The sequence below is a fragment of the Meleagris gallopavo genome, chromosome Z, assembly GCF_905368555.1.
Source record: "Meleagris gallopavo chromosome Z, MGAL_WU_HG_1.1, whole genome shotgun sequence".
In the NCBI taxonomy this organism is placed as follows: domain Eukaryota; kingdom Metazoa; phylum Chordata; class Aves; order Galliformes; family Phasianidae; genus Meleagris; species Meleagris gallopavo.
This window is the reverse complement of record NC_139435.1, coordinates 54,978,335-55,005,887: the sequence shown is the minus strand read 5'-3', so window position 1 is coordinate 55,005,887 and position 27,553 is coordinate 54,978,335. Positions and strand designations below refer to the sequence as shown.

The window sequence follows — 27,553 nt, the reverse complement described above, 5'->3', positions numbered from 1 at the left end:
AACCAGCATTTTTTGTTAGTTAGTTCCAATTCCTCTTCTGAATTGAAAGCAGACATCAATGAAAACTTTAAGGCTTGAAGCCACTCAGGCTTTGTTATCTGCTGATTCCCAGCTGCATATATGCCCAATAACTGGACCCAGAGTGGCTGTGCAAGGGATCCTTCACTAATGGTGTTGGCCAGGTATTACAGCATCGTTGAATAGCTGCTGATAGAGTCGCTCAGTAGAGCCCACTGCTTCTGCTCCTTGGCCTCCTCCCTGACATCTTTCTCACACTTGCAGTCTTATAAAATTTATTTCACGTAATTAAATGCCTGAGTGTTTCTTGCGCTGCGGTTTAAATGAGAAAAGTGTATTATTTAATGCAGCTTTTCTTCAATGTTTTTTTACCTTGCAAGTAGAAATTAAAAACAAAAGATGAAAATCAAGAAAGCTCAAACCTTTCTCTACATAAGCTTGTTTTTAGATTAACATACACAAGCTGATTTTAGGCCTGGGTCTGTCTTTCCACTGACACGAGAAAACACTGTAAATTTTTCCAACTGTTTTCTCAGGGTTGTATTAAAAAGCGCACTAATTCCTTTCAAACTTAAGTGCAGGCTGCTGATCTAACGCCGCTGTGACTCCCAGCCTTACAACTGCCACTTAACCCCCTGCGTGCCTAAGCGGCAGAGACCACAATCAGTTTACAGTCAGGTTGCGGAACACGCTGCCTCTCGCTCTTGACCCCGCTCTGAGAAACCCACAGAACTGACAGGAAGGGCCGTGAGTTCAGCGTCCCAGAGCTCACGCTGCTTGGGGGCAGGAGGGAGGACGTGACGCGTTCGGGGGGCCGACGAACAGCGCAGCAGCAGGGCGGGCGCTGCCGACCGACCCACCCTGCGACGCAGCGTGAGCCACAGCGGCAGGCCTGGCGGAAGCGGGCTCCTCCGGACAGGCAGCACCGGTGCACCCCAGGCATCCTCTGCTTCGGGCGGGCTACGGGCAGAGGGCCCCTCGGTGCTTCTCGCCCGCGGCACCGGGCCCGCTGCCGGAGCCCGGGTCCCCAGCAGGACCGCGCGCTTACCAAAAGCCCGTGCTCCTCCAAAAGTGCCGCAGGGGCCGCTCGGCTCGCCGGACATCCACGTACACCACATACGCCGCGGAGCTCGCGCCGAGCTGCACCATCAGCCAGAGCAGCACCTCCATGGTTGCGCGGGAAGCGAAGCCGGGCCGCGGCTCCGTACCGCCAACCGGCGCCGGCTACAAACGCAGCCCGGACGCGACGACGGGAGCCCGCCCACCGCGGGAGTGCCGCGGCTCCCCGCCCCGACGGCGCTGTGAGGCGATGGGTGCTGTGAGGCAGGAGTGTTCCGTTTCGGCGTGGCCAAAAAGCCGAAGTTGCTTTCTTAAGACAAGATGCCGAAGAAAAGTTACGTCCGTTTATCCAGGAAGCCTCGTCCTTTAAGGCACGGTGTCAGGCATGCTGTAAAAAGTGCTGAAACGCCGCCGTGGCGTGGCTGGGGCAGAAGCGTGAAGCCTGAAGACATTGTCAGGGAACTTGCCCTGCAGGGTGAGCGCTGTAGAGGGCTCTGTTGGTATTGTAAAGAAGCATCTGTCAGAGCTCAGGGAAAGACTTCTCCAGGAGTCTCCCTCCTGTTTTGGACAGTTTTCCCGAAGGTGTGCTCCTTGCCGCCTCAGCCGCATCAGACCAAAAGCTAGGGGAGAGAAAGGAGGACAAAAACCCTTCCCAGAAGAGAGAAGGATAGGGAACTTGAGGTGTCTCTGCATCAGCCCCAGGTTCCACTTTCTGTGTCTGAAAAAGTAACAGGATTTTTCAACGTTCATTTTCTGAAGAGCAGAAAATCTTTCCTACTCAACATAGCTGCCCTTGTGCCTCCTGCCATGACAAGAAATCAAAGCAAGAAAAGTTCCCTATGTTGGAAACTCATATTCCTCTGTTCCCAAAATATCTGCAGGGATACTACAGAAGAGGACAAATGATTTCCTGTCAGTAAACGAAGGTAGCCAACTGGATCAGCATATGTGTGGATGCATTTGCAGGCCAAATGGCAGGTTACATCAGTAATACCCAGTGGCCTGCTTTACAGAATTCCCAGACATCTTCTCCCAGGAGCAGAGCAAACACCAGGGTTACAAGAGGCAACTTCCAGCAAACGTTTTCCAAAGCATAAAAGTTTATTTCAGAACTGAGCACATATGCCCACCCTGCTATGGGTGTGATTCTAGAGACCATCAGGCAGAGCCTTGATACGGGCCTTAGCCAAAGGGAATCTCCCCCACTGCCTTTGAATTTTTGCTCATTCAGGAGCTAGGAGAATGGGAACTCCACAGCGGGAGATTTTGTTTGGAAATGTTTACCCGGGAGATTTCCCATTGCTAATGCTCTAAGACAAAGGACACTGTCTTGGAACAGCCGCCTTCTTCCTCCTTGCACAGACCAGGAGCTCTTCTTGTCCAGAGGCACTCCTAAGGAGGCACACAAGTATAAGAAATAGTGGAAGAATGGAAGGGAAGTAGCAGGGAATCAGCTCTTTCCAACAAGTATAGGCTGACTATTCCCCTCCTAAGTGACAGCTGCCTACCCAGCATAAATTAATCCAGTGCCTCAAAATGGGCAGATGAGAAATGTGACAGCATGATACACCAGTATCATGTGTAATTTATTGAGTAATTTATTGTCATGTAAACTGCTTGGTCACAATTGCTCTTCTTGCAGCATCGCTGCAGATGTTTTGGGAGAACAGACACATCAGTCTCCATCACAGGGAGCAGTTAACTTCTCCCATTGCATTAGCTTTGTCTGCCAGGAGGCATCTGGACATCATGGAGGAAAGCAATGCACTGTGAATTTGCTTAAGGAGTTTTTCAATTTAAATGCCTCCTGCTCATAACTGCATACACGTTATATAATAAAGATTTTGATGATCAGAAATATATATATATCCCAACTGGAATCTTACCAGCATCAACAGCATGGATCTTAGTGCTCCTTTTCTCACAGATGGCTTGTTTTTAAATCTCAGCTTATTTCACTACTGCAACTTTCCCCCAAGACCTGGTAAGCCTTATCAGCCCTGACATATCCTTTCTCCTTCTCATTCGTTCATCAGGAGACCATGGAATGAGTACTTGAACTGCAGCTGTCCAATTACGTTTCTCTTCAGTGGAGCAGTCTCATGTTTTTTTCCAAAACCTGCTGTTTCTCCCTTCTACAGCAGGCTTCTGCCAGCAAGCTGTGCAGACATACTGTCTGCTCCGTAGTGCTGTTCCCCTTGGCTGGTTCTTGCTTTTCTCCAGAACACCAGTGATCAGTCCCAGCTAGAAATGGAATGCAATTGAGATATGTTGGAATTCTCCTGAGAGGCACTGAAAAGTTTGGAGATGTCTGAAAGATGTCTTCCTAGAGTTATATGGTCACCTCTTTGAGATTAGCAAGGATTGATCAGTTGAGTAGGAGAGGACATGGTGTTTTAGTCCCCTCTGTAAGCTGGGATATAACATTTCATCTCCAAGATTTCAGATTTTTCAGCTTCATCTACTTCTTTCTTGATGCCAGAATATCTTTTTTTTTGTTTGTTTATTTTTTCCACCAACTTTCATTTTTGTCTAAAAATACACTTCTGACAAGTTTTGGCTTCCACCCGAGTGGTTGTAGCCCAGGGTTGCTCCATAATTGCATTTTCTTTTGTCCAAAGTCATGAACCTTATCATACAGATGTTGCTGCCTCCTAACCCACCTTGGTTCAACGTGACCCAGGGAATTGCTTTGCTGTGATTTAGCACTGCACATCTATTTTTGTTTCCAGGTGTAACCAGGTACATATGATTCTGTATAAGGCTTTATAATCCTATGTAAGGTTTTACATTAACCTGACGGTACACGGTTTCAGGGCTTGTACTGGCGCAAACTTGTTTTAGCTTTGGTAACTACTGTTTGGTGATCAGGTCACTACTGCCTGAAGTTTTTCAGCTTAGCTCTCTGAATACTATTCAGTGTAAAATGTGTCAGGGCGCGACAAGGGTCAGCTGCTCCCTTCAACAAGGGACTGCTGTCTACCACCTCTGAATTGAGGAGTAAGGCAAACCCTGAATTAGTAGAGGTAGGATTGACCCACAGGCCCAGCTATCAAGCAAATTCATGGTGACAGCAGTTTTGAGGTCAAGATGGGAAATCAGTCCACAAATCAGGGCCATTGAGGTCCATGCCTAGATGTTGACATAGCTGTGGTTGAGACCAGCATTTCTACAGACTAGCTGGGATGGGGATTGAAGAACTCAAGCTCCTGGCCCTGAAATGGTTCTCTCCTGGACCATGATTTTGCAGTTTAACATGGAAGGCAGCTGGAAGCACACAGCTGCTCCCTCAATCCACTCCAGTGGGATGGGGAAGAGAGAACTGGAAAGGCAAAAATGCAGTAACTTGTGGGTTGAGATAAGGACAGATTAATAGGTTGAGTAAAACTGTGCATGCAATCAAAGAGAAAAATAGAATCCATTCCCTTCTTTCTATCACCAGGTAGATGTTCAGCCATTTCAAGTGAAGCAGAGCTCCATCACATTGAATGCTTAACTGGGAAGACAAGCACCGTAACTGAATGTCTCTCCCTCCAGTTTGCCCATGTATGGCACTGACATTGAGAAACAGCCTGCTTTTCTTGACAGGTATCTTTGGCTGGTAGAATAACTCCTTTTCCTTTAGCCTGTGTTTCCTGGAGTCCCTGGAGGTGTTTTCTATTCATGAACAATGGGGCTAATCTTCCTACTGCACAAGGACCTTTTTCTAAAACATAAGTATACGCTAATTTTCCACAAAGTTAAAACCATCTTGAGAAGAACTTGAGGTAGGCTTCAGCATAACTTACCTTGGGGTCTGATTACAGTTTAATGGGGCTGTAATTTTGTTAAAATCCTACAGGCTGAGGTACAATTCATGAATTTAACACAATGCTTGGCATGGAAGTGTGCCTTGGACTTTTACATTCAACATCCTCTTCGTTTCACACAGCCCATATCACAGATGTTTCCATTGGTTGCATTTGTCCTTAAGATCTTTAATATTGTGTAATTTTGCTAAACTTTTACAGGGGTGGGGAACAGGAACTATACAGTTCTGACTTTAATTTTCTGAATAAAGATAAAAGGAATGATTAATCACTTCCTTGGATAACATTTCCCACAAACACTGGGTTCTGTAGCAATAAAACCTGTGAACCGTTTATCATAGTAGACCAATTTATCACCACCAGAGTCCCTAGAATCCAGAACCTTATGATTCCTGACTTAACTTTAAGTACAAAGGTCCCTCTTGTTTAACGCTCCATCCTAGTAATGAAACTGGCTTGATCCCTCTGTGATATGTCCACAGAATGACTGTTTCAGTCCTGACTGTTGTGTAGGTGATGAATACAATCTGGAGAGGTGCAGTTCCTGGGTTTGTATTGATGTACAGGAACATCTAAGGGCAGCGTTGTGCTGAATGTGATGTTTGTGCAGGGAGAAAGCAAAAATGTCCCTAAAGAAACGATATATTCCATTAAATAGCATTTCCCTACAATTTCAGGATCAACTCTGGTTTCTGTTATCTAATAAGGTTACAAATATTATTTAAAAAGGGCTGACATTTTCTTTAGTTCCTGGCTGGGTGTGTATCCATAGCAAGGCTAAGGGTAAAGCACCCAGCCATCTTATTTGAACCTCTTGACAAACTTTACTCATTTGTCTTTTTAAGCTTTGATTCATTCTTCCTGCTTTTTCAGTTGATTGTAGTTTCCACGGAGTATGGAGATCACAATTTATCCCTATTTCTTTAGCTAGATTTTGAACTGCTTCTGCTATAAAGTGTGAACTCCTATCTGAAGATGATCCTATAGGTACCTCTTGGTATTATTACCTTAAGCAACACTTCTGCAACTTCTATGGCCTTCTTGTGCATCAAGGGAAAATTCTGCCAGCCTGAAAAACTTTCTTTCATTACTGAAAGATATAAATTCCCCTTTTTTGCTGTAGTAACTCAGCAAAGTCTATTTGCCAATAATGGGATGTTTTTGTTACCCCCTGTGAAGGTCTTCAGAGTAAATGAGGATTGTTCTTTAAATTCACATTTAAATTCACATTTCTTTACTACACTTGTGGCTATCTCAGTCATTCATGCACTTAACTCTTGTATGTTCAGCACTTCTGTCATTGCTTTGCTTACCCAGTGAGTATCCTGATGTTTTTTTACCAGCTAATTCATGTATAATTTCCTGTGTGACTATTTACTTGGTGTGAAGGGGTCATCCACCATCTTTCTTGATTTTTTTTTTTTTTTTTTTTTTTTTTTTGCCTTCAGAAGATTAGCTAACTGCTCCTCTTCTGATGTATATGGTAAGCATTTATGCCTCGATGTTTGGATTTTCTCCAGTAGGACCAACAATATTTGACTCTTCAAAGCTTCCTTCACAGCCTTATCCACCATCTGTTTTCCTGTACTTTACTGGATTGTTTCCAGTCTGATGTGCATTACTGCATGATTGCCACTGCTTCAAGCAGATTGATAGCTTGTAAATTGTTGACCCATATTTGACTGGAGATCCTTGAATTGTCTACATCTTTAACAGCAACACATTGCACTTTCCAGAAATATGTAAAAGTTGAATTCAGTCAGAAAGCTGAACAATAGTACTTTCTTGGTAACAGTTTCTAGTTGCTCCTACTTGCTACAGGATTTGTGCCAGCTTCTATTTTGCAGCTGGGAATATTTGTTATTTATCTATCTGTTCTTGATGGGTCACAATGTCAGTTGAGCAGAATCCAACAGATTCTTTTTGTGAGTTAAAATGAACGTTGTCAACATTTGGGCTGACAGCAAGTTTTGGAAATCTGCTGACTGCATTCATTTTTATTATGATTTATAGTTTAAACGTTAAGTCCAAGTTAGATGTCAGTCAAAATACTACAGTTTTTTTACTACAGATTCACCAGCCACAAAAATGGAAAGACAAAAGGCGTTTTCACATTTTCATTTCCTTGTTCCACAGGACATGTATTGTAACTGACATTTTGTGTGCTCTGCAGAGATGCAAAGGCAATAGGAGTAACAAATCACGAAGTTCTTTAGAGAAATCAAAATGGCTGCTGTTTGAGTCCTTTGAAAAGCTTTCATTGGCTCATTTTGTCTATACAAGTCAACACAACTGTTCTCAATTAAACAGCACTTCCATTACAGGATGATTTGCCACTTTGACACTACTTATAGCCTTAATTTCCGTATCAGACATCCTATGGCCATAACATGAGTTCATGAGGCAACCCATCAGAAGCTGTTCCAGTTAGGAACCATTTCAATAATTGAGAATATAAGTACTCACCTAGCACCATGCTTGTGAAGCCACTTAAAGGGAACTGAGGGCATTGTGCCACTATCTCTTTCAAAAACAAGGACTAAAGAAGTTTTCTTCTGCTATATCATCTATAGGTCTATATTGCTTGTAATCAGTCAAGACACCAAAGTTCAAAAGTAAGTGCTTTGGCTTGTGTTCTACTGTTCTCACAGCAAACCTACAGTTTATCACTAATCCTTTTTATATCTATCTTGTATAAGCCCTAATTAATATTTAATTCCTTACCAAAGTCTTCCATTAGGGATCCACTTTATTTCTGGTAGGCATAGGGCCATCAGAAGTAACATGTCTCATTTTTTTGACAGTTTTATGGTTCAACTGGAACAATTTGCAGAGCTGTCCATCAGTATCTTCCCTACAGCTTTACAGCTCTTCTATTTTAATCATGGACTGCAGAACAAAGCCCTTAAGTCATACTTAGAAAGTAAAGAAATAGAGTTCAGAAGATCTACTGCAAACATTTTACCTAATGATTTATTAATTTGTTTTACTTTATTTTGCAAGGCTTAAAACTAATGTGTTAAAGGAATAGCTACGTGTTAGAGACATTTCAGCATTGCAGGACTTGAAGTATTTCAATGTCTGAGTTCATCAGATCTTCTCTGCAAGTAGCAGTACTAACCATCACTTCTATTCTGAAAATGAATAGGGGATGCCAAAGACCAGTGCTATTGTGGGCTGGACAGTGTGCTCCATGGAAAGTGGTTAGAAGCATTCTTGCAGCCTCTGAGTGTCTGGGCATCATCTGGTGGTAAGGAGCAGGAGAGGACAGAAGACATCATAAATATCAGCCACTGGGTAGTCCTGCAGGCATGCTGCTTTCAAAATAGAAAATTATCTGTGCTCTCTCTCTTCCAGGGCCGTTACAAAGAACAATCTCTAGCTGTTTGTGAAACTGCTGTGCCCCTTCTTTGTCTTCTCCAGAGGTCTGTCTGCTGCTTGCATACAGTCCTCAGGTATATAATGGCCCAGGTTTATAACAACCATTTACAAATCAGATGATAAATTAATGGTAACAATTTGAATCATAGAATGCCTGGGTTGAAAAGCACCATGATGATCACTGAGTTTCAATCCCTTTGCTATGTGCAGAGTTGGCAACCACTAGATCAGGCTGCCCAGAGCCACATCCAGCCTGGGCTTGAATGCCTCCAGGGCATTTGCAGCATCCTCTCCACTTCATTGCCATTCCAAATGACTGTTTGGGATACTCATACCTTGGCCAGTAGTTTATACAACTTCCCAAGGTAGCCTACCCTTCTTCTAAAGATTAATGACCAGTTCCAGCGCATGAGCCCCTTACCAGCTGTCCTTGATTCCATAGAAAATTCAATACTGGCAGGAGGAGCCTGCTAACGCACAGAATGCACGCATGTGGAAAGAAAAGCTTGTGATTTGCACCGAAGACTTGTATTCATCCTTAGCCTGATTCTGAATGAGAGAAACAAGTTCTGAAAACTATGTGTTCATAGTGGTATCCAGGATAAAGCAAAATGAACTTGTGCACTACGCTATTCTGTTGCTTGAAATATTGTTGTTATATACATATATATACAATACTCTCGCGTTGTTAGTCCAGTGATGAAGGTGTAGACTACACTTGTTATTAGGTAATTCATGGGAAAACTTCTTAGGGCATGGTTTTCCCATTTGTGCAGTGTTGGAATGGATGTGCTGAAGTTAACCAAGAACTTATTTTCAAGGAACTGTATCTCTCTCTCTCTCTCTCTCAAAAAAAAAAAAGAAAAAAGATTAAAAAAAAATCGTGGAATTCCTGCAGCAGTGCTCCAGTACCTTCACAGCACAGAAGTGCTTCCTGATGTTCAAAGGCAACATCCTGTCTTCCAAGTTGAGCCCATTTCCTCCTGTCCTGGAGTTAGGCACCACTAAAAAGAGCCTGGCTTTGTCTTCTTTGCATAATCCCATAGTCCCTTCAGCTTTCATAGATCTGATGAGAACATAGAATCACGGAATCACAGAATGCCTTGGGTTTGGAAGGGACCCCAAGGGTTATCAAGCTCCAACTCCCTGCCACAAGTAGGCCTAACAACCTCCATATCTAGTACTAGACCAGGCTGCCCAGGGCCCCATTCAACCTGGCCTTGAACACTTCCAGGGACGGGGCATCCACAACCTCTCTGAGCAGCCTGTTCCAGCACCTCACAACTCTCTCTGTAAAGAACTTCCCTCTGACATTCAGAATAAACCTTCTCTCCTTGAGCTTGAAACCATTTCCTCTTTTCCTGTTGCCTACCCATGTAAAAAGTTGATTCCCCTCCTTTTTATAATCCCCTTTTAAATACTGGAAGGCTGCAATGAAGTCTCTTCTCAGCCTTCTCTTCTCCAGGCTGAACAAGCCCAGCTCCCTCAGCCTGTCTTTGTAGGGGAGGTGCTACAGCCATCTGGCCATCTTCATGGCCCTGTTCTGGATCCTTTCCAACAGCTCTGCTTTTTTCCTCTACTGGGGCACTCAGACCAAGATGCAGTACTTCAAATGGAGCCTCATGAGGCAGAGTAGAGAGGGACAATTATCTCCCTGTACCTGCTGCCACCCCTGTTCTGATAAAGTCCAGGATACCATTGGCCTTCCAAGCTGCAAGAGCACACTGCTGGCCCGTGTTAAGTTTTTTATCCACCAGGACCCCTAGTTCTTCTCAGCAAGGCTGTTCTCAGTAAGTATCTTCCTGTTTGTATTTGTATCTGGGTTACTCTGACCCAAATGTAAAACCTTGCACTTTGTTATGTTGAACCTCATTAGGCTCACACAGGCCCACCTTTTGAGTTTGTTGAGATCCGCTGAGCCTCCTTCAGGCTTGACAGTCCCACCTCTCTCAGTCTTTCCCCATAGAAGAAGTATTCCAGTCCCTTTGTCTTTCTGATGACCCTTAGATAGACTGTATCCAGTGTATACAAATCTCTAGGGATTCCAGACTTGGATACAGCAATCCAGATGTGGCCTTATTAGTGAGGATATGGGAACGATCACCTCCTTCAATCTGCTAGTGATACTTTCCTTGATGGAGCCCTGGATGCCATCAGCCTTCTTTGTAGCAAGGGTACATTGCTGGTTCTTCCTTAGCCTGATGTCCACAGGGATCTCCAGTTTCTTTTCTGCAAAGCTGCTGTACCCTCCCAAAATTAATTATTTTGTTTTTAAGGGAAATTGCTTCAAAAAATTCTGCCTACCATACAGGCGGCTTTGACCTTCTCTGAATTACAAGTCTTCTAGCTAGCTCAGATAAGAGTGTCCTGTAGGCTTGCCCAGTTGCATTTTAGTTCCAACAGATGCTAGCTGTCATTGCTCCTGGCTCCTCATAGGTCTACTGAGAGAATTTCTCTCTGTTTTCCCCTCTCAGGCTGCAGCTCAGTGGCACTATATGTTAGACAGGCACTGACACTCATCTTGCTGCTGACTCTTGCCCTGGCACCAACTTGTTGTGATGCCCACTGGAACACTGTTGGCACTCTGTACCACTTCTTGCTGTTCATCATGTTTTCAATTCATCTTTGCTCTGGAAATTTCCTGCTGAAATTTCACCCCTGAAGCCAAGGGAGTATCCTGGCAATTTATGTTTATCTTTCTCACCACTTTAGTTTCAAAACAGCTGTATCCATGTCTGGATAATGGTTAAACTCTGCTTGCCCCACCCTGTACATTCCAGCTCAACACATGTTTTGCAGCCTTCAGTATGATTCTTCATTTACATTCTTCCCTGTGCAGTTAATGTGGGCTGATTAATTATTCATATAGATGAGCCATGAGCTCAAGTATGATATATGAACAATGTTATAATGCCTCAGTGTGGAACAGAAAGCTAACATATTGCCTGCTGCATATACTCTAGAGGCTTGCAGAGGAATTGTAATGTTTTTGCTCACTTCTATCACCTACTGTTTTATCCTTGAAAATAATACAATTCTTCCCATCATTTCTGTAATTCTACCTTAATCATAACCAGTTTGAACATTTTTCTTGTCGCTGTCTAAATGGCAAATTTTAGGGGAATACGTGCATACAGCAAACAAAGTCTAAATGGACGTAGTCAAAAAAACACTGTTCTCCTATTTTCTATTCCCAAATGAAAAAAGAAAGGAAAAGTGTGGAAGCTGTCTGACGTTACTGAAGCCATCCAAAACGTAGACTTCAAAGAGCAAGCTTAGAGAACTCCATCTTCCTTCAGTAATGACTGAAAAATCTTTGAACTAGTCATCCAGTTCATAGTTAGCTTGAGTTGGGTGGAGTTAATCCTCCACTAAGTAGTTTATCTGCTTTTGCCTAAAAATTGTGTAGTGATCTCTCAGCTCTGCTTGCAAAAACTAAGGCAAAACTGCAAAGGCTGTGACATGACAAAAGTTTCTCACTGTCAAATCACAAGTGTATGCACAGAAATCAAAGCTTGTCCCCTTAACATATCACCTTTCTTAATAATGGCAAAATTTGCATTTTGTTTCATTTCCTCTCTCAATCACAGTGCTCATTATAACACTGCTATTATTCTCATTTTTTCCTTTCCAAATGCTCCTTTAAAAAATAACAGAGAAGAAGATTTTTGACCATAATGACATCAGGTTTTCTCCTTACACTTCTTGGCCAGAGGCACAAGAGGTATTGATGGCTCTGCTTGTCCTCGAAATGTCTGAACTCATAGCATTCACAAAACCATGCAATAAAAGAAGTGTACAGATCTCTGTGGCTGTCAGACTGGCATTTAACAAAAATAAAACATTGCAACATAAAGAAGAAAGTCAACTTTGCTGATGGTCTTCATGCTTCTCTTACAAATACAAAGATGTCCACAGGGGAGATGGACAAGTCCACCGACCTAATAAAAACAAGATCTCGCCTGAAAGCACTGATTTGTGTTTTTTGTGGCAGAGTTATTGTTTTCTTAAAGAGACCGCTTTTCATATAACAGAAGGTAGATTTTGTTTTTCTTGCATTACCAGAAGATTCTGTTGTTGATTTGTCATCCACTGAAAGGGGAATGGGCAGCTGGTCTCCTTTGGCACCTTGAAAGTTCTCCCCCTCCATATACAAACATAAGCTGTTACTAGGAGGTTAAAAAATGATATAACTCAGGCCTCTCAAAGAAACAATGTGTTTCAGGAGCACTGCAGCTTTGGTCAGTTATATTGCTGTGTCTTTGTTGTTTGCCCCTCTACACATTTATATTCCACCAGTCTCACAACTGTCTTTCTCAGTGCGCTTTGAGAGCCAGCAATTAAAATGGATTAAAAATATTTTCAGCTGAAGTCTGAGTTTTGGGCTAAGTGGTTCTGTTTGCAGAGGGATGGTACTATTTTCTGAGAGTAAATAAAGTCCTCTCTCTGCTTTTCATATAAATTAACCAAAAATTGAAACGTTTTATGAGGTAGATGTGTCATGATGAGATTTCATGGTAGATGTCATTGTGCTGCTTGCTCTCCTGAGGCTGCTGTATGTCAATACGGTCACAGAACACTCCTCCTTATCATCAGCCCTGTCAGGGAGCTTAGGTTTGGGTGAATATTTGTTTTCATCAATTTGATTTTTCTTTTGTATATTGGTTTTGGTTGTGTAATTAATGTTGTGTGAAATTAATGTATCTTGTGAAAATGTTCATGCTTTTCTGACAGACCAGAGAAATGGCTCAGAAAAATGGCTCTGAGCCATTCAAAACAACACTACTGAGAGATTCTGGCACAATCTGAATACAAGCTCTGTGGCAACAACTCAGTGAGGAGTCAGTTTTAGAAAAGAGATAATAATTTTCTTTTTCAAACAGGAGAGAAGTTACCAGACATTGCAGTGGTTTCCTCTGTCAGAGAGAAATATTCCTTGAGAGGAATTCTGACAAAGTGTTCAGCTGGTGAGAAATCCAAGCACCTTTACAGTGCATCCTTGTACACCATTAGTCCCTGCTGCTCTGAATTTGCACACTTGATAGATTTGCCTCAAGTCTAAAGAAGAATGTCTACCAATTTCTTATGTTCACATAGAATTTCAACAGGATTACTGAGACCTGTCAGAATAAATTCTGACTTCTTCACATCATTCATTTTAGTCTGCAATCTCTCAAGATTCTGTGTGCTTGTTTTTTGGCAGAAGGGCTCCTGGTGACCATTATCCAGTGAAATCTGGTGCAAAACAGTGCCTTATTTCAAGTGAAATTATGGTTGTGAATATGTCTTATCATGAAGAAAATAATACCTTGTGGATTGCTATTTGATAATTGTTGACATTCATTTTAACAATGAAATCTTCAGCTACTTCAGTAATTACAGGACTGCATCTTCACCACCCACTGGCTTTAAGAAATATCAGAAACTTTTGGTGACCTGTTGAGAGTATGGGTTGAAAGGAGAACATTAGATTCTCTCAGAAAAGAAGTATTTTTACTATTTTTATTATTTCAGAGTAAGAGTATGGTCTTTAAGAGCAGAAAGGGAATATGCAAGGTTAAAAAAATGCCATTAATATTTACTGACTGGAAGGGGTAAAAAATACTCACACAAAGCAGTGGAGATCATCTTGAACAAGAAACTTTCTTGAAGACACATAGGGCAATAAGAATATGGCATAGAGATTGGAATTTGTGCAGGATTACTCAACCTTCCCAGCTCCCTGTCTTGTTTTACCAAAGATGAAAGAGTGAAGTTTATAATTTTTTAAAATTTTCCCTCAGCTTTTTTTTTTTTTAATCATTTTGACGGATGTGCAAGTGATGAGTTAGACTTTCATTGCGCCCAGTACATCATTAAGGTTCCCTTCCAACATCAGCAAGATGGACATAATTACTCAGGTATCAGATCTGACAAAAGCTTTTCCCTCATCTTCTGACAGAAAATCAGTTATTGAGGAATGTCGAGACACCTGGTCTGTGTGGTGCATTTCTGAGGTTTCTGTCTCAAGGGAGATCTGCTTAATGAGACATGAGTGGATTCAGTGCTTACTGCCATGTAGCCAAGCATTTATTCTTGCTGCTGTATGTGATAAGCAGGAAGTTTTCAGAAGATACATCTCTTTATATCTCTTCTGCTTGTCCAAGTATGTGATCCTTTTCCTGCTGCAAAAGATGGGAAGCAGCTCAACACACATGGTGCATGAGCAACCTGCTCCGTGTAATGCTGTATTATTTAATGAATTTGTAAGGTCTAACACTCTGCTTCTGCATTGTCATTTTGAACAGCTTACTCTTCAGCTCATTCTTTCAAGAAAAGAAATATGGATAAGGAGGAAAACCAGGTTGACATATATAAAACTGAGTTATCTCACACTGTCTGTTTTACAGGGACACCTACAAAACACATTTCTTTTCCACATTTCCACACAACATTCTCTGTGGCACTGAACTCTTTAATAATGTAATTTCCCTTCACCCTTTCTAAGCTACAGAAATTCAGGCCTTCAGGTATTCTTTACTTCACTCATATTCCATTCTCTCTTCTGCTCAATCTGACCATTTATCCTTTATTCCAAAACACCTATCCTTTCTAGTCATCATACTCATTGCTAGCATATCTTCTCAACAGTATTGCTGCTTTACCCATTATCCTCCATACTGAAACAGGACATTAGGAAGATCCCCAACGTTCACTGAATCCAACAATCCATCATTTTAGGTCAGGATGCCAGAGCATCCCTGTCAGTGATTTCTTTTACACTTCTTCTTGATTTTTACCCCTACTTGTATCTTAGAATTTAAATGTTGGCTATGTTACCACTCCTGGAGACATTACAAATGTCAGTGTAGGATTAAGTTGCTTTACATTATTGATGTTATCATAACAAAGTACATAAATAAATGATTGTCTACTGGTTTATCTGTTATATCCTTTCAGAGCTGCTTCAAAATATTTCTTGATTTTCTTTTTGGTATTAAAGAGCTGTAGCAAATGTTAAAGTATGCTTGCACAAAAGAAAGGCATTTATATTAGAGAAGTTGAAACACTTTCCCAGAACTTTTTGCCTTAATAAGAGTAGTAGAAAAGTCAGATTACTGATTTGAGTTTTACTTTCCTGAGGACTGATCAGGCTTTATCAGCCTATAATAAGTTTCTATCAAATTACAAGAAGAGTTGTTCCAAACTGAAGGTCGCTGAAGCTGAAAAGAGTGATGCTGTTTAACTCACATATACAGTGTAATGTGCATCAAGGATGTTGCCATCAGTGATGTTTTGACTTTAGAAAGATGTTCTAACTTTAAAAGGATGGATCTTTGTCTCACGCTCTGGGTACTGCATCACCTCAATGGGCATCTTCCTTAATGTACTCTGTTATTCAGCATGGAATGACTGCCTCACTATCAGACTGTCATGGTTTTATTCCTTTAAAACAGAAGAACAAGAAAGAAGAACAAGGAAGAAGGGACTGTACCATGGAGTATAGTACTGATCTGAAGAAATTCTGTGCTCAGTTTTTGATAAAGCTGTGGTCGATGCAGGCTCCATGGCCTCTTCCCACCCATCACTTAAAACCTCACTCCCCAAAATGCCTTCATGTAAATCATCTCAGAGCGTGGGGCACTGCATCTGCATGCAGTGGCCCCCTGAGTTCCATCCACATTCATGCTCCACATCTCCTGCTCCTCCTGGCCTCCAGCCAGTGACTAATGGATCAGGGAGCAAACACTGATGGCATTTAAGGTCCCAGAATAGGACAGAGGCACAGCCCAGGGTTTGCACATGGCTTTGCTGCAGGTAGTGCAGGAAAACCATCTCCGCGAATGCACTACTGCATGTGAGACCTTTCAAGACATGCTGTATTCACATTTGAACAAAGGGTGATGACCTGGAAGTGCTTCTGTGGTGGTTAAGCATCTGCCAGAGACGCAGCAAAACTGTATTCTTAATATTCTTCTGAAAACTGCTTTACAATGCAAGATCACCAGTAATTTATACTGAGTGCTGAGTGCAAGAGTCAAACAAAACATGGGATCCTAACTACCTTCAGCATGTTACTAACACAGATAATAGCAACCTCCTGCCTTGGTGAAGCTATAATCCTCACTGACAAAGCAGGTCTGTGCGGTATAGTAATACAATACTTAGTCCTTCAGCAACCTCAGAAGAGCCGTTCCTTCATTGCACAGCAGAAGAATTAAGAGAGTAATAACGTTTTGCTGTTAGTAATGTCTCAGCTGTAGGAAGTTATATGGGATCTCTGAGGAATCTGAGAGGTTGGCAGCCTAGTGTCTCCAGCTGGATTCCAGGTGAATCACTTGGAGAAGATATGCCCAGTTTTACAGGGATAGAGGGATATTATGCACAGCATAATATATTCAGAGCTGTCTGAGTTCTTGTCTCAATTTGAACATGAGAGAGGCTACTTAGGCACCTGTGGAAACAAACACATGCTTGTGCTCAGGGCTACACGTTTCAGTGGTGGGGCACAAGGAAAGTTAAGTGGGCTTCAGAGAACAAAACCTTAATGAGAGGGAGTACAAAGAGAGAGAGAACAATATCAGATATTAGCAGTACAGAGGAAAAGAAGAGAGAACTAGAAAGACAGAGGTTGTGTCAGGCTTCATGCTTGTAGAGGAGAAAAAAGAGAAGAACAAATAACAGTAACAAAAAGGGGCAAGAGAGGGGAGTAGAGAAGCAGAGTAGGCAAAAGCTGGTTATGAGCCAGCAGTGTGTGCTTGCAGCCCAGAACACCAGTGGTATCTTGGGTTGCATCAACAGAGAGGTGGCAGCAGGGAGACAGAGGGGATTGTACCCCTCTGCTCTGCCCTTTGGGGCCTCATCTGCAGAACTGCATTCAGGCCTGGGACCCCCAGCACAAGAAAGATGTGGAGCTGTTGGAGAGGGTCCAGAGGAGGCCACAAAGATGTTCAGAGGGCTAGAGCATCTCCCCTATGAAGACAGGTTGATGGAGCTGGGCTTGTTCAGCATGGAGAAGACTCCAGGGAAAACTCTCTGTGGCCTTCCAGTAACTAAAGGGAGCTTACAACAGGAAGGACACTGATTTCTTACCTAGGCAAGAATTGATAAGGCAAGGGAGAATGGCTTGAAACTATATATATATATATATATATGTATGTATGGAGTGTAAGGTTAGATGCCAGGTGGAAATTCTTTACTCAAAGGCTTGGTGAGGCCTGGCACAGGCTACCCAGGCAAGCCATGGATGGCCATTTAACCCAGATACATGTTTGTAGATGTATTTACTTCTGACAACCAATTCCTTGGCCAGTCTGTTGCTTGGAAGAACAAAAATTGAATTTGGAGTCAATTTGTTTTCACATTGACTTTAACTATGTTACTGTTCTTCTACTTGAACTGGAGTGTGTATGCCATAAAGCATTCCATCCAGTAGCAGGAATCCTCTGATGCACTGTGTTTGCAAATACAGTGCACCATGGGCAGCATAAATTCAAAAAGGAAACATGAGCTTACCTGGATTATACAGAGGAATAGCAAGGTTATAGACCTAGGCTGTTAGCATCACTCTAACAAACATTCCAACTTGGAAAAATCAGAGACAAAGCAAAACAATTTCCTGTTGTTTCCACTTTTTATTTTCTCAGAGGGTGTTGGAAAAAGGAAAATGTGCAGGACAAAATCTTTATGCTGAAACCCTTACTTTCATCTTTAACTACTTCATAGAAGAATTCATAGATCTAACTTCGGCTTGGAGATGCTTCATAGCCATGCCTCACTGCACCTCCTTAACTTTAAATCACGTTTAGTTTGATGCTGCTTTTGAGAGGTCAGGCTAGTTCCCAGCACTAAAATGTTCCTATGGTGTGATTCTCCTTACCTTGTCAGTTTTCTCCTGAGGGAGAGTTCAGCTCAAACTTACCTCCATCAGCAACAGCACTTGGATCCTAAGCTGGATACAGTAAGCTTAGAAGTAGGTTTTCTGCTAGTAACCTCCAAGACTGTCCTGTCATCCCTCAAAATTTGCTAAGGGCAACTTTGTTCACTTCCAGTATCAGTTCTATTCAGACAACTTGTTCTTGTCTCTTTCTTCCATGCAGACCTATTCCCTTCTACTCATATTTTAACAATTTGGATAGAAGGTATTTTGATTTCACCTCCCGAGCTGCAGCATTGCTTCTGTGTTGTGCAACAGAAAGGGCATCTTTTTTTCCTTTCATGGCTTTTCTTTTATTCCCATGCTTATACAACAATGTAACAATGGGAAATTAGGAGCAGCACTGTTTTGGTCGAAGCACTCATCCCTTTGCTTAGATGTGTTCACGCTGTACTGAGCGCACTTAAAGGAGATTCTCTGTCTGAGCACATGCACACAGACACACAAAAAAATAAATCATAGGAAAATGGATTTTGTGAGCTGGCTTGTCTGTCAGGAGAGAATTCAGCACACTTGGTTGTTCCTGTCAGATGCCCACAATAAATCTATTTGCCTTTATATTTATTTGCCTGAAATACTGTCAAGCAATTCCAGCGCATGATGCTTTTCCTATTTCAAGGCTCAGATGTCTTCTCTGTTAGATGCATATATCCATTCCTCCTGCTGCAGAATCAGTCCTTGGTGAGAAAAGTGAAGTTGTTTCATCCCTGAATATTTTAACAGGCTTAATCTGGTGAGGACCAAGCAATAGTTAAAACAGATGCTTTTGAGTAAGCGTGTTTTACTCAGCACATGGAGAGCCAGGAGGATTCCTCCCCCACCCCACAGCCACAGCCACCCTGCCTCTTGCCTTTCCTCCTTTTCTTGCACTCTCACACATTCCCCCAGAGGCAAGGGTGCGGGTGTCTAGAAATGTGAAAGTCACCTGATAGGATGCTCCCGCTCCCATCTCTCCGCACAGCATAAGCTCTTCTCTCCTGGTGACTGTGGAAGCAACTCTGCCAGGCTTTGCTCTGCTTAGCAGGCTGCAGAGTTTGCTGCAAATGCAAAACTGAAGTCCATCTTTGCACCTCTTACTTACCAAGGGGCTTCAGTGTCTTCTTGCTTTCAGTTCCTGGCTTACCTCAAACCTCTCTTCTCAAAAGGTCTGTACTGCTTCTGGCGATGCATCCCAAGAGGCGGCTATGTTGGTATTTCCCTGCTTTTGGTGCGTGGGCATTCATGTTCACATTCTTAATTACAGGTAGGCTGTCTTTGATGTTAGTCTTGTGAAGTATTTTCTAGCCTCTGTTTCTGATTCTATGGAATGAATTCAATTTAAAGCTTCTATTGTCTATTCCTAACTTGAAACTTGTAAGATTTCAACAGTATTTTGAGAAAGCTACAACAATATTAGTTTTCACAGCTAAAATTCTTCATTTTATTCTGATAACTAATTGAGGAACTGTTTCTAGCCAAGCATGACGATGATAGAGAATCTCTCACAATTTTGCTCAATGCTTCAATTTTGAATTTTGCCACTGCTTTAATAATGCACACTGCAGGTGTGCACATTTTGTGCTCACACCTCCAAAAGCGGGAACTCGATGTATTTCATTCACTGCTGTTTGTGATCTGTTTCTGGTGCAGTGGTTTCCATGCATCTCACTTTGTTTCAGCAGTTTCCTGCTTTTAAGTCACTACGCCTTTCCTGAATGCCTGCAGGACGAGGACATTTCTGATTTACAGCATTTATATTAGCAGGACACAAAGTCATTGTCTTAAAGCAACACCAAAAGGATGAGTACCTGCAACTGGAGTATAAAAATGAGAGGCCTAAGTATTTGCCTGCTTCTGTTACTTTAAGTCTGTTACTAAGCCAGCAGGAAAAATTCAGACCAAACATGATTTTAGACTCATTGGCTTTAGATGTGAGACTATGGCAGGAAAGCCGTGTTCCCACAGCAGGGGACTTCTCACAGCCTGATGGATGGCTCTAAGATCTGGAAAGGAAACTGCAATTTCTTTTTAAGTGGCACAAAACACAGTATTCAAACATCCAAATTCTGCAGACATTCACATCTCTTCTCTAGGAGTTGCAAAAAGGATGGAACAAAATGCCAAATCATGCAAGTTCTACTGGCATATTCGTTCACAAATGAAATCAGCAATAACCAAAGTTTCAGCTTTAAATCCTCTGAATCTGATCATGCTTTGTTAATGCAAAAGGTTCACAACGAAGGAAAGAGTGGCCCAAACATGAAAATAGTGTGTTTTAGAGGAAGCATCTTCCTGCAGGACATCTGTGTGATCACAGGCCAGAAACTTCATGATTTAATCTTTCCTTTTAAAATCAAAGCCTTTTGTTTCAAGCACTAGGAAAATGACTGTATCAGATCTGGGATGTATATAACGGATTCAGAGCACTTTTATTGTGTCTGCAGTGAGGCAACTCAGGGACTGCCCTATGCCTTTTTCCTGCCAAGCTCTCTAATCTGTCCCATACTAATTGGGAGTTTCAGCTCTGTCGGATGTGTTTGTTCCCAAAGAGCTGTTCTCTTTTACAAAGCCTCTATTTTTTTTTCTCACTAAACTTAACAAATGGACATCCTTCAGAGCAGAAGTAAGCTTCTGTATCTCGATACACAGAACTAAAGACTGAAGCAGCATGTTATGTAGCATCTACTTTCCCTCTTCCTTACCTCTGAAGTACTTGTTATTTATCTTTACCAATGCAGACACCACAGCGTGCGAGTCAGAGGAACGGCTATTTCACAAACTCTTCTCCCACTACAACCAGTTCATCAGGCCGGTGGAAAATGTATCTGATCCTGTCACAGTGCACTTTGAATTGGCCATCACCCAGCTTACAAATGTGGTAAGACTGACTACAGAAGGCTGTTGAGATTTGGGCATGATTGTAAAACACAGAAAGTGTTGCAACAGCAGACGTACTCATGATGTCTGCACATACAGCCCTCATAGCTGATGTTATCATGCCTATGCCTATGTGTACACAGTGAGATGTTTGCCATTCTGTCAGCCAGGTCACTTCAGCTCCTCATAAAAGCGATTCAGATTGTACAGATTCATTGGCTATCTCTATCATGTCAAATCCCTCTGCTCTAGGCAGCAGCCCCTGGCATCTGGAGCATTTGGAGTACCAAATGTTCACAGTCACAGGGCTTGCCTACTCCAGGTTCACGGCATTGTATTTGTGCTGTGTAACATGCAGCCTAGTTCTCCTGTGGGTCCATTTGGATTTTGTCAAGTGTCATGGGCTTGCAAAGGACCTAGTTACCTTGCCCATTAGACAAGAACCCAACAAGGCTTTCAAAACTATCTTAGTTCTTAGTCCTCTGTACTCAATGATAAAAATTCTCTGCATTTTCTGTATTGTTTGGTCTGTAAGTATTTTAACATTTTTGACATCACATATTTACATATTAAGAACTACACAAAGCAATATTCTCACAGATATTTTCATTGGAAATGTTAGTCTGCATTCATATATACTTATAACCTGTATCTTTCCAAACAATTTTAGATTGAAGGCAACTTAGAACAGGATCCCATTTTTTATTTTTGTGCTTTTTGCAGCACCCTTATGATTCACTGCTGGTTGACAACAGAAGTAAGTGACTCTAAAAATTAGTTTTCATTGCAGCAATGATTTAACTTAGTGCAGGTTTAGTTCATCTGCTGCACAACTAAACATAGAAATGCAAGAACTATACTGCAGATGTTGTTTTCCTTGAATTTTGTCCAGTACTGTACTGTGTAAATAGAGCATTTTAAAAACCGAGCGCAACAAAACATATAGACACCAGTAGAACCTTAATCCTCTGACACTGATCAGAGCAGCTCTAAGTTTGTTGTCCTCCATACATCAGGCCTCTGGCAAGTGCAGCTCTCTTCCACACATGCATGTGTGGGGCATAATTTTTCAGGAGAGCCTTAAAATTTTTTTGGTGGAGCTGCAGTTGTCTGTATACAACTTGAAACCCCCACCCTGAAAATAGCCCAGCTCTGTCCACTTATCTTCATTATCCACCCAAGTGCCACAGACCACAGGCAGAAAATAGCTGATGTCAATTAATGTGGAATTCTGGTTTCTATTTTTATCAGAATAAGACTATGGCCATCTCAGCATACTATAAATGATATATGAATGAAGATGTGTGTGTCTGTGTTTCTTTCTAGGATGAAGTCAATCAGATTATGGAAACCAATTTGTGGCTAAGACACGTAAGTGGCTGCATTGCATTTCTCTTATACTTTGCATTAACGTGATGGAATGTTAGGTCTATAATAACATTATATATATATATAATATATAATATGTGGAATATAATAACATTCCATATAAGTAATAATAAGTAATTTTTTTTATTTTTTTATTTTTTCTGAGAAGTTATATATCCCATCTTTCCTGTGTTCTGAGCTTCATTGTCACTGGTTTATCACTAGTAAATTTAGCTGAATGTACCCTTTAAGAGTGATTAAATATGCAACTCTGTGATCCTAAGTCATCTCCATACTGAAGATTCCAGTGAAAACATTTCTTATCAAAAAGAACATGCCTCGACTTCACCTGATGGTTTAAGCACATATACAGAAGCAAAGATCCCTACAAAATCTTAACTGCTGAGAATAAACAAGCTATCTTTCACCAAAACAGTTTCCTCCAGACCTTGTTTGTGATCCACACAAAGTTTTCTTAAGAAGCTATGGTATTTAAGATCAGGATCTTCAAATACGCTGTGAGAACTTGGACCATAGCCCAGTGATAAGTCACTAGAGAGCAATGAAAGATTTCCGTAGCTGCTATTGAGCTCTTAATTCACTGCCCCTGTAAAGCCAGTAATGTTTCCCAGCCACACCAACCTGACATTGTGCACAGGCACCTCCTTTCCCTTTAGGATGTTTGTCTCCTTTGATGTTGGTCTCCTTTAGCCTTCAGGACCCAATCCAATAAGGGCAGAGGGCAGCAGCAAGGACCATGTTTCTTGCTTGCAGTGCAGAGTAGCACTGCTATACACTGAGATAGCAAGCCAGAGAAGAGATCTCAGCATGTCAGCAACTAATAGCTGTTGTTATCATAGCTCCTCACAGAGCAAAAGATGGCAAGACAATGTGAGCAATGTTCACCTATGTCCCATGTTTCTCCAGCTTATGATTTTGATGTCTTTCAGATCACTGTCCCCTTCTACTCATGATTCCTTTCCAGTCTTTATCACAACCTCTCATTCATGAGGAAGATCTATGAGGCAGATACTTGCTGATAACACAATGTTTATAACCCTTTTTATCCGTTCTTCTTTTTAGATTTGGAATGACTACAAATTGCGATGGGATCCCAGAGAATATGATGGAATTGAATTTGTTCGGGTACCAGCAGATAAAATCTGGAAACCAGATATAGTCTTATACAATAAGTATGATGAACACTTCTCCATTTTACACTTTCTCTGAAAAGTATCATCTGTATCCATAAAGTACATTGTTTTCCTCTCATAGCATTTTCTTCTCTTTGCCTCTTTTGTCTTTCTAGTGCTGTGGGAGATTTTCAAGTTGAAGGCAAGACCAAAGCCCTCCTTCGCTACGATGGAATGATCACCTGGACCCCCCCAGCTATATTTAAAAGCTCCTGTCCCATGGATATTACTTTTTTCCCATTTGATCATCAGAACTGTTCCTTGAAATTTGGCTCATGGACTTACGACAAAGCCAAAATTGACCTTTTGATCATTGGCTCCAAAGTAGATATGAATGAGTTTTGGGAAAATAGTGAGTGGGAAATAGTTGATGCTTCTGGCTACAAACATGACATCAAATATAACTGCTGTGAAGAGATCTACACAGATATAACATATTCATTTTATATTCGAAGGTTGCCAATGTTCTACACCATAAATTTGATTATTCCCTGCCTCTTCATCTCATTCCTGACTGTGCTAGTTTTTTACCTGCCATCTGACTGTGGTGAGAAGGTGACTCTTTGCATCTCTGTGTTGCTTTCTTTGACTGTATTTTTACTAGTAATCACAGAAACAATTCCATCTACCTCTTTAGTAATACCTCTTGTGGGTGAATATTTGCTCTTCACGATGATATTTGTGACTCTCTCCATCGTCATCACCGTGTTTGTCCTAAATATACATTACAGAACTCCAACTACACACACAATGCCCAAATGGGTGAAAACTGTCTTTCTTAGCCTGCTCCCCAAGGTTCTGTTGATGCAGCGGCCTCTAGAACAGGAGAAAAAAAACATCTCCAAAGAGACCAAGAAAGGATCAGCCAAAACACCGGGCAAAGCAAAGCACAGCAAACACAAAGATAATAAATTACATAAGGAGCACCGCTGTTGTCTCTGTGATAAAGCAGCTGAACTCACCTCAACCAAAAGAAGTCGACTGAGTCATCAGTCATTGAAATGGATGGCAGAGCACACAGAGTACTCCCCCGAAGTGAAAGATGTCATCAACAATGTTCAGTTCATCGCAGAGAACATGAAGTCTCAAAATGAAACCAAAGAGGTAAGGGAGGTAGCCACCAGGCTGGGCATAAGGTCACGCTTGCAGAATTCCATGGGAGAATAGCAAGCAAGGCAAACAACTGTGATGTAGGGTTTCAGTATGTGTTTCAGTATGGTGTTTTTCTGACAATTTTTTATATTTTTGCAGTGGTTTGACTCACTGTGCCTTCAGCAAGACATTATTTCCAATTTTGAAATAAAGGTTTTGAGTCTGGGGGAGGCAGATAAAAACAGACAACAGATGAATAAGATCACACACACACACACACACACATACAAAAAGGCTTTTTTTAATTTAAAAAAAAAAAAGAGAATTGTCATTTGAACTAATAGATTAGCTTGCGTGAGGCAATAAATCTTTCATCCTAGCTAGGATTGCTGTCATAGAAAATGATGTACATTGGAAAGTTAAGAATGCAAGAGTCAATTCTTCGGGAGTAAACACAGAACTAAAAGCAGCTCCAATAAAGATTATCTCACATAAGCACTTGCCAAGGCCTCACAAGGAATTAAAACTCTTTGACACTTCAAGATGGTTTGTTTTAAAAGAGTTTTGATCCTAATGAAACATTTACTTTTGCTCTAGCTTTAAATGTTGATGCTTTTTAGATGCTATGAGAAGACAAATTCCATTTCAAAATGAAAAGGTACTGTATTTCTATCAAAAAAGCTAATATTTTGCAAGATAATTATTGAGAGATATTCTTTCGATTCAAATATTTGGTTGAAATCAGCACCAATTTATACAATTTCGATGCAACCTCAAAATTCATTCCCTCCTCCCCCTCCACCCCAACCTTTTTTTTTATGTCCTGCAGAAAATTCATCTAAAAACAAAGTACATAACTTTGAATAATGGGCTACGTCTAAGGCCTGGTGATAGGCTTCATAGGATCAGACCAAAGAAAAGGACAGGAGTCCAGCAATACAGAGTAAGGCAAGGATTGAACTGAGTCTTTCTTAGTAACTATGCCCCTAATGCTTGGCTTCATCCCAGCATTTCAGCCCTGTTTTCAGTTCCACAGCATCAGAAAATATACTCTTGTACTGCATTCAGCTGATTTCTTTGATGCATTCCAAATAAGAGGAGACTTTGTGTGAAGTATGTGCCACTTTATCATGCAGTTCATGATAAGTCTTTCGTTTCCAGTCATGCTGATTCACATTTTGCAAACCTCTTCTGCCGCACGCAATTGTATTCTTATTCTGGCGTGTGCATCAGCAGCTCTGCATCTCATCTTTCACAGTGCACGAAGGATTAGAAACAGGACTTTTCATGTGGGAAAAATCCTTTCTCTGGGAAATAACATGTTTTTTTTCTCCAATGAGCACTGAGAAAATTATTCTAGAGGCTTCTGCTAAAGCAGGTTCCCTACATTAGGTCACACAGACAAGCAACCAGAAAGATCTTGAATATCTCTGGAGATTGTGGAAGAACTTAGGAAAACTGTGGAAGCACAACTGTAGCTAGAGTTCATGCTGTATGTCCCTTCAGAAAACTACAACAAGGAAAGGAGGAAAACAAGTGGAGAGAACTCTTAAGCAGGGAACTCTTCACCACTCACTGGTTCTATGTGAGTGAGTGCTCTTTGATGCAGTGATCCTCATGCACAGGCATGGTTTAAAGGACCGTGACTTCATTGAAAGTTGTTCTTGGGCGTATCTCTGAGACTTACATTCACTCTAGCCTGCTCAGCACAAGGCACAGCTTTGCTTAGTCAGGATGTTTGCTTTTTTAACTCTCATGTGCTCAGCTTTCCATTTCACTGGAGGCAGAGTGTTTAACTGGAATGGCAGTGCAGCCAATCATGCCAGAGCAGTAGGTTGTCTCGTATGTGGGCAGCCAGACCAGATTTTTTGGCAGGATCCAGCCATGTGCAGCTGCGGTGACTCAGCCTCCTGACACATCACCTCAATCTACACCCATCACAAGGTCTCATTCTACTTGCTGTTGCCATATTTTACCAACTGACTGGAATTCTCAGGAAAAAAAAATCAGTAGAAAATTAGGAGAATGTTTAATATTCTCACCCAGAAGTTATAAATACTGTTAAGAAAATAGACCCCTCTTAAGACACCTGAAAACTGCAACAGCTATAAACACCACAAGCAATGTATGTTCTTCCTTGTTCAAAAACAGAAGGGACATTTTTTACCATTAAATGCTAACTCACAATTATATGTTACATTACTCATAATCTATCCTTTTTTTTTTTTTTTTTTTTTCTCTCTTACAGGTGGAAGATGATTGGAAATACGTAGCTATGGTGATTGACAGAGTATTTCTCTGGGTGTTTATAATCCTTTGTGTGTTTGGGACTGCTGGATTATTTATCCAGCCACTAATAGCAGATACATAACTTGAGTTACTGTTTTTTTTCCACATATGTTTGTATTCCATTTTCAGTTTGGAACTGTCCCCTGTATTTCTCTCCTCTTACATCATCCCTCAGCATCTAGCCTCAGTGGGAAGGAGAGAAGGGAAGCAAGCAATAATCCAGGGCAGAATAAGAAGGGTACTGAAAATGTCAAATGAGCTTTCGGTCTTTATAAGGCAGAGAGGTTGAGATCTATAGAGTACCTGTCTGTCTTCTCAATTAGATCTTCAGTAGCAATTGCACCAAGAATCATTGTAGTGGGCAGAAATTATTGAGTTTCTCCCATGGTTTCAGCTCAGGGGGCCACTGTGAGTGATTTGTGCTAAGAGAACAAAAGTCTTACTTTTCTCATCACAACTCTTACATTTCCTCTTTCTCCCCTTGTACAATGCTAGACTTCAGCATGGCACTTAGTTGAGGTACCACAGTCCTACTGATTTGATCAACATCTTTATTGTGCTTTTGGAACAGG

The 27,553-nt window shown here is 41.5% G+C and overlaps 2 protein-coding genes across 3 annotated transcripts in view; one reads left to right on the top strand and one right to left on the bottom strand.

The window, feature by feature from the left end:
• The window catches only part of IDUA (alpha-L-iduronidase), a 71,373-nt gene extending 70,053 nt beyond the window's left edge, over positions 1-1,320 (bottom strand). For both annotated transcript variants that reach the window (XR_014880660.1, XM_085214238.1), the window contains exon 1: positions 1,067-1,320. Coding sequence is in view for 1 of the 2 variants with exons in the window: in XM_085214238.1 (XP_085070364.1) it covers positions 1,067-1,188 (122 nt within the window). In the remaining variant the exon portion in view is untranslated. The remainder of the gene's footprint in view (positions 1-1,066) is intronic.
• Positions 1,187-27,553, top strand: CHRNA6 (cholinergic receptor nicotinic alpha 6 subunit). The gene is made up of 6 exons (XM_085214090.1): positions 1,187-1,319; positions 20,901-21,040; positions 22,366-22,410; positions 23,491-23,600; positions 23,717-24,704; positions 26,941-27,553. Exons 1-6 carry the CDS (start codon positions 1,187-1,189, stop codon positions 27,061-27,063), a joined length of 1,539 nt encoding a protein of 512 aa, XP_085070216.1. The 3' UTR covers positions 27,064-27,553.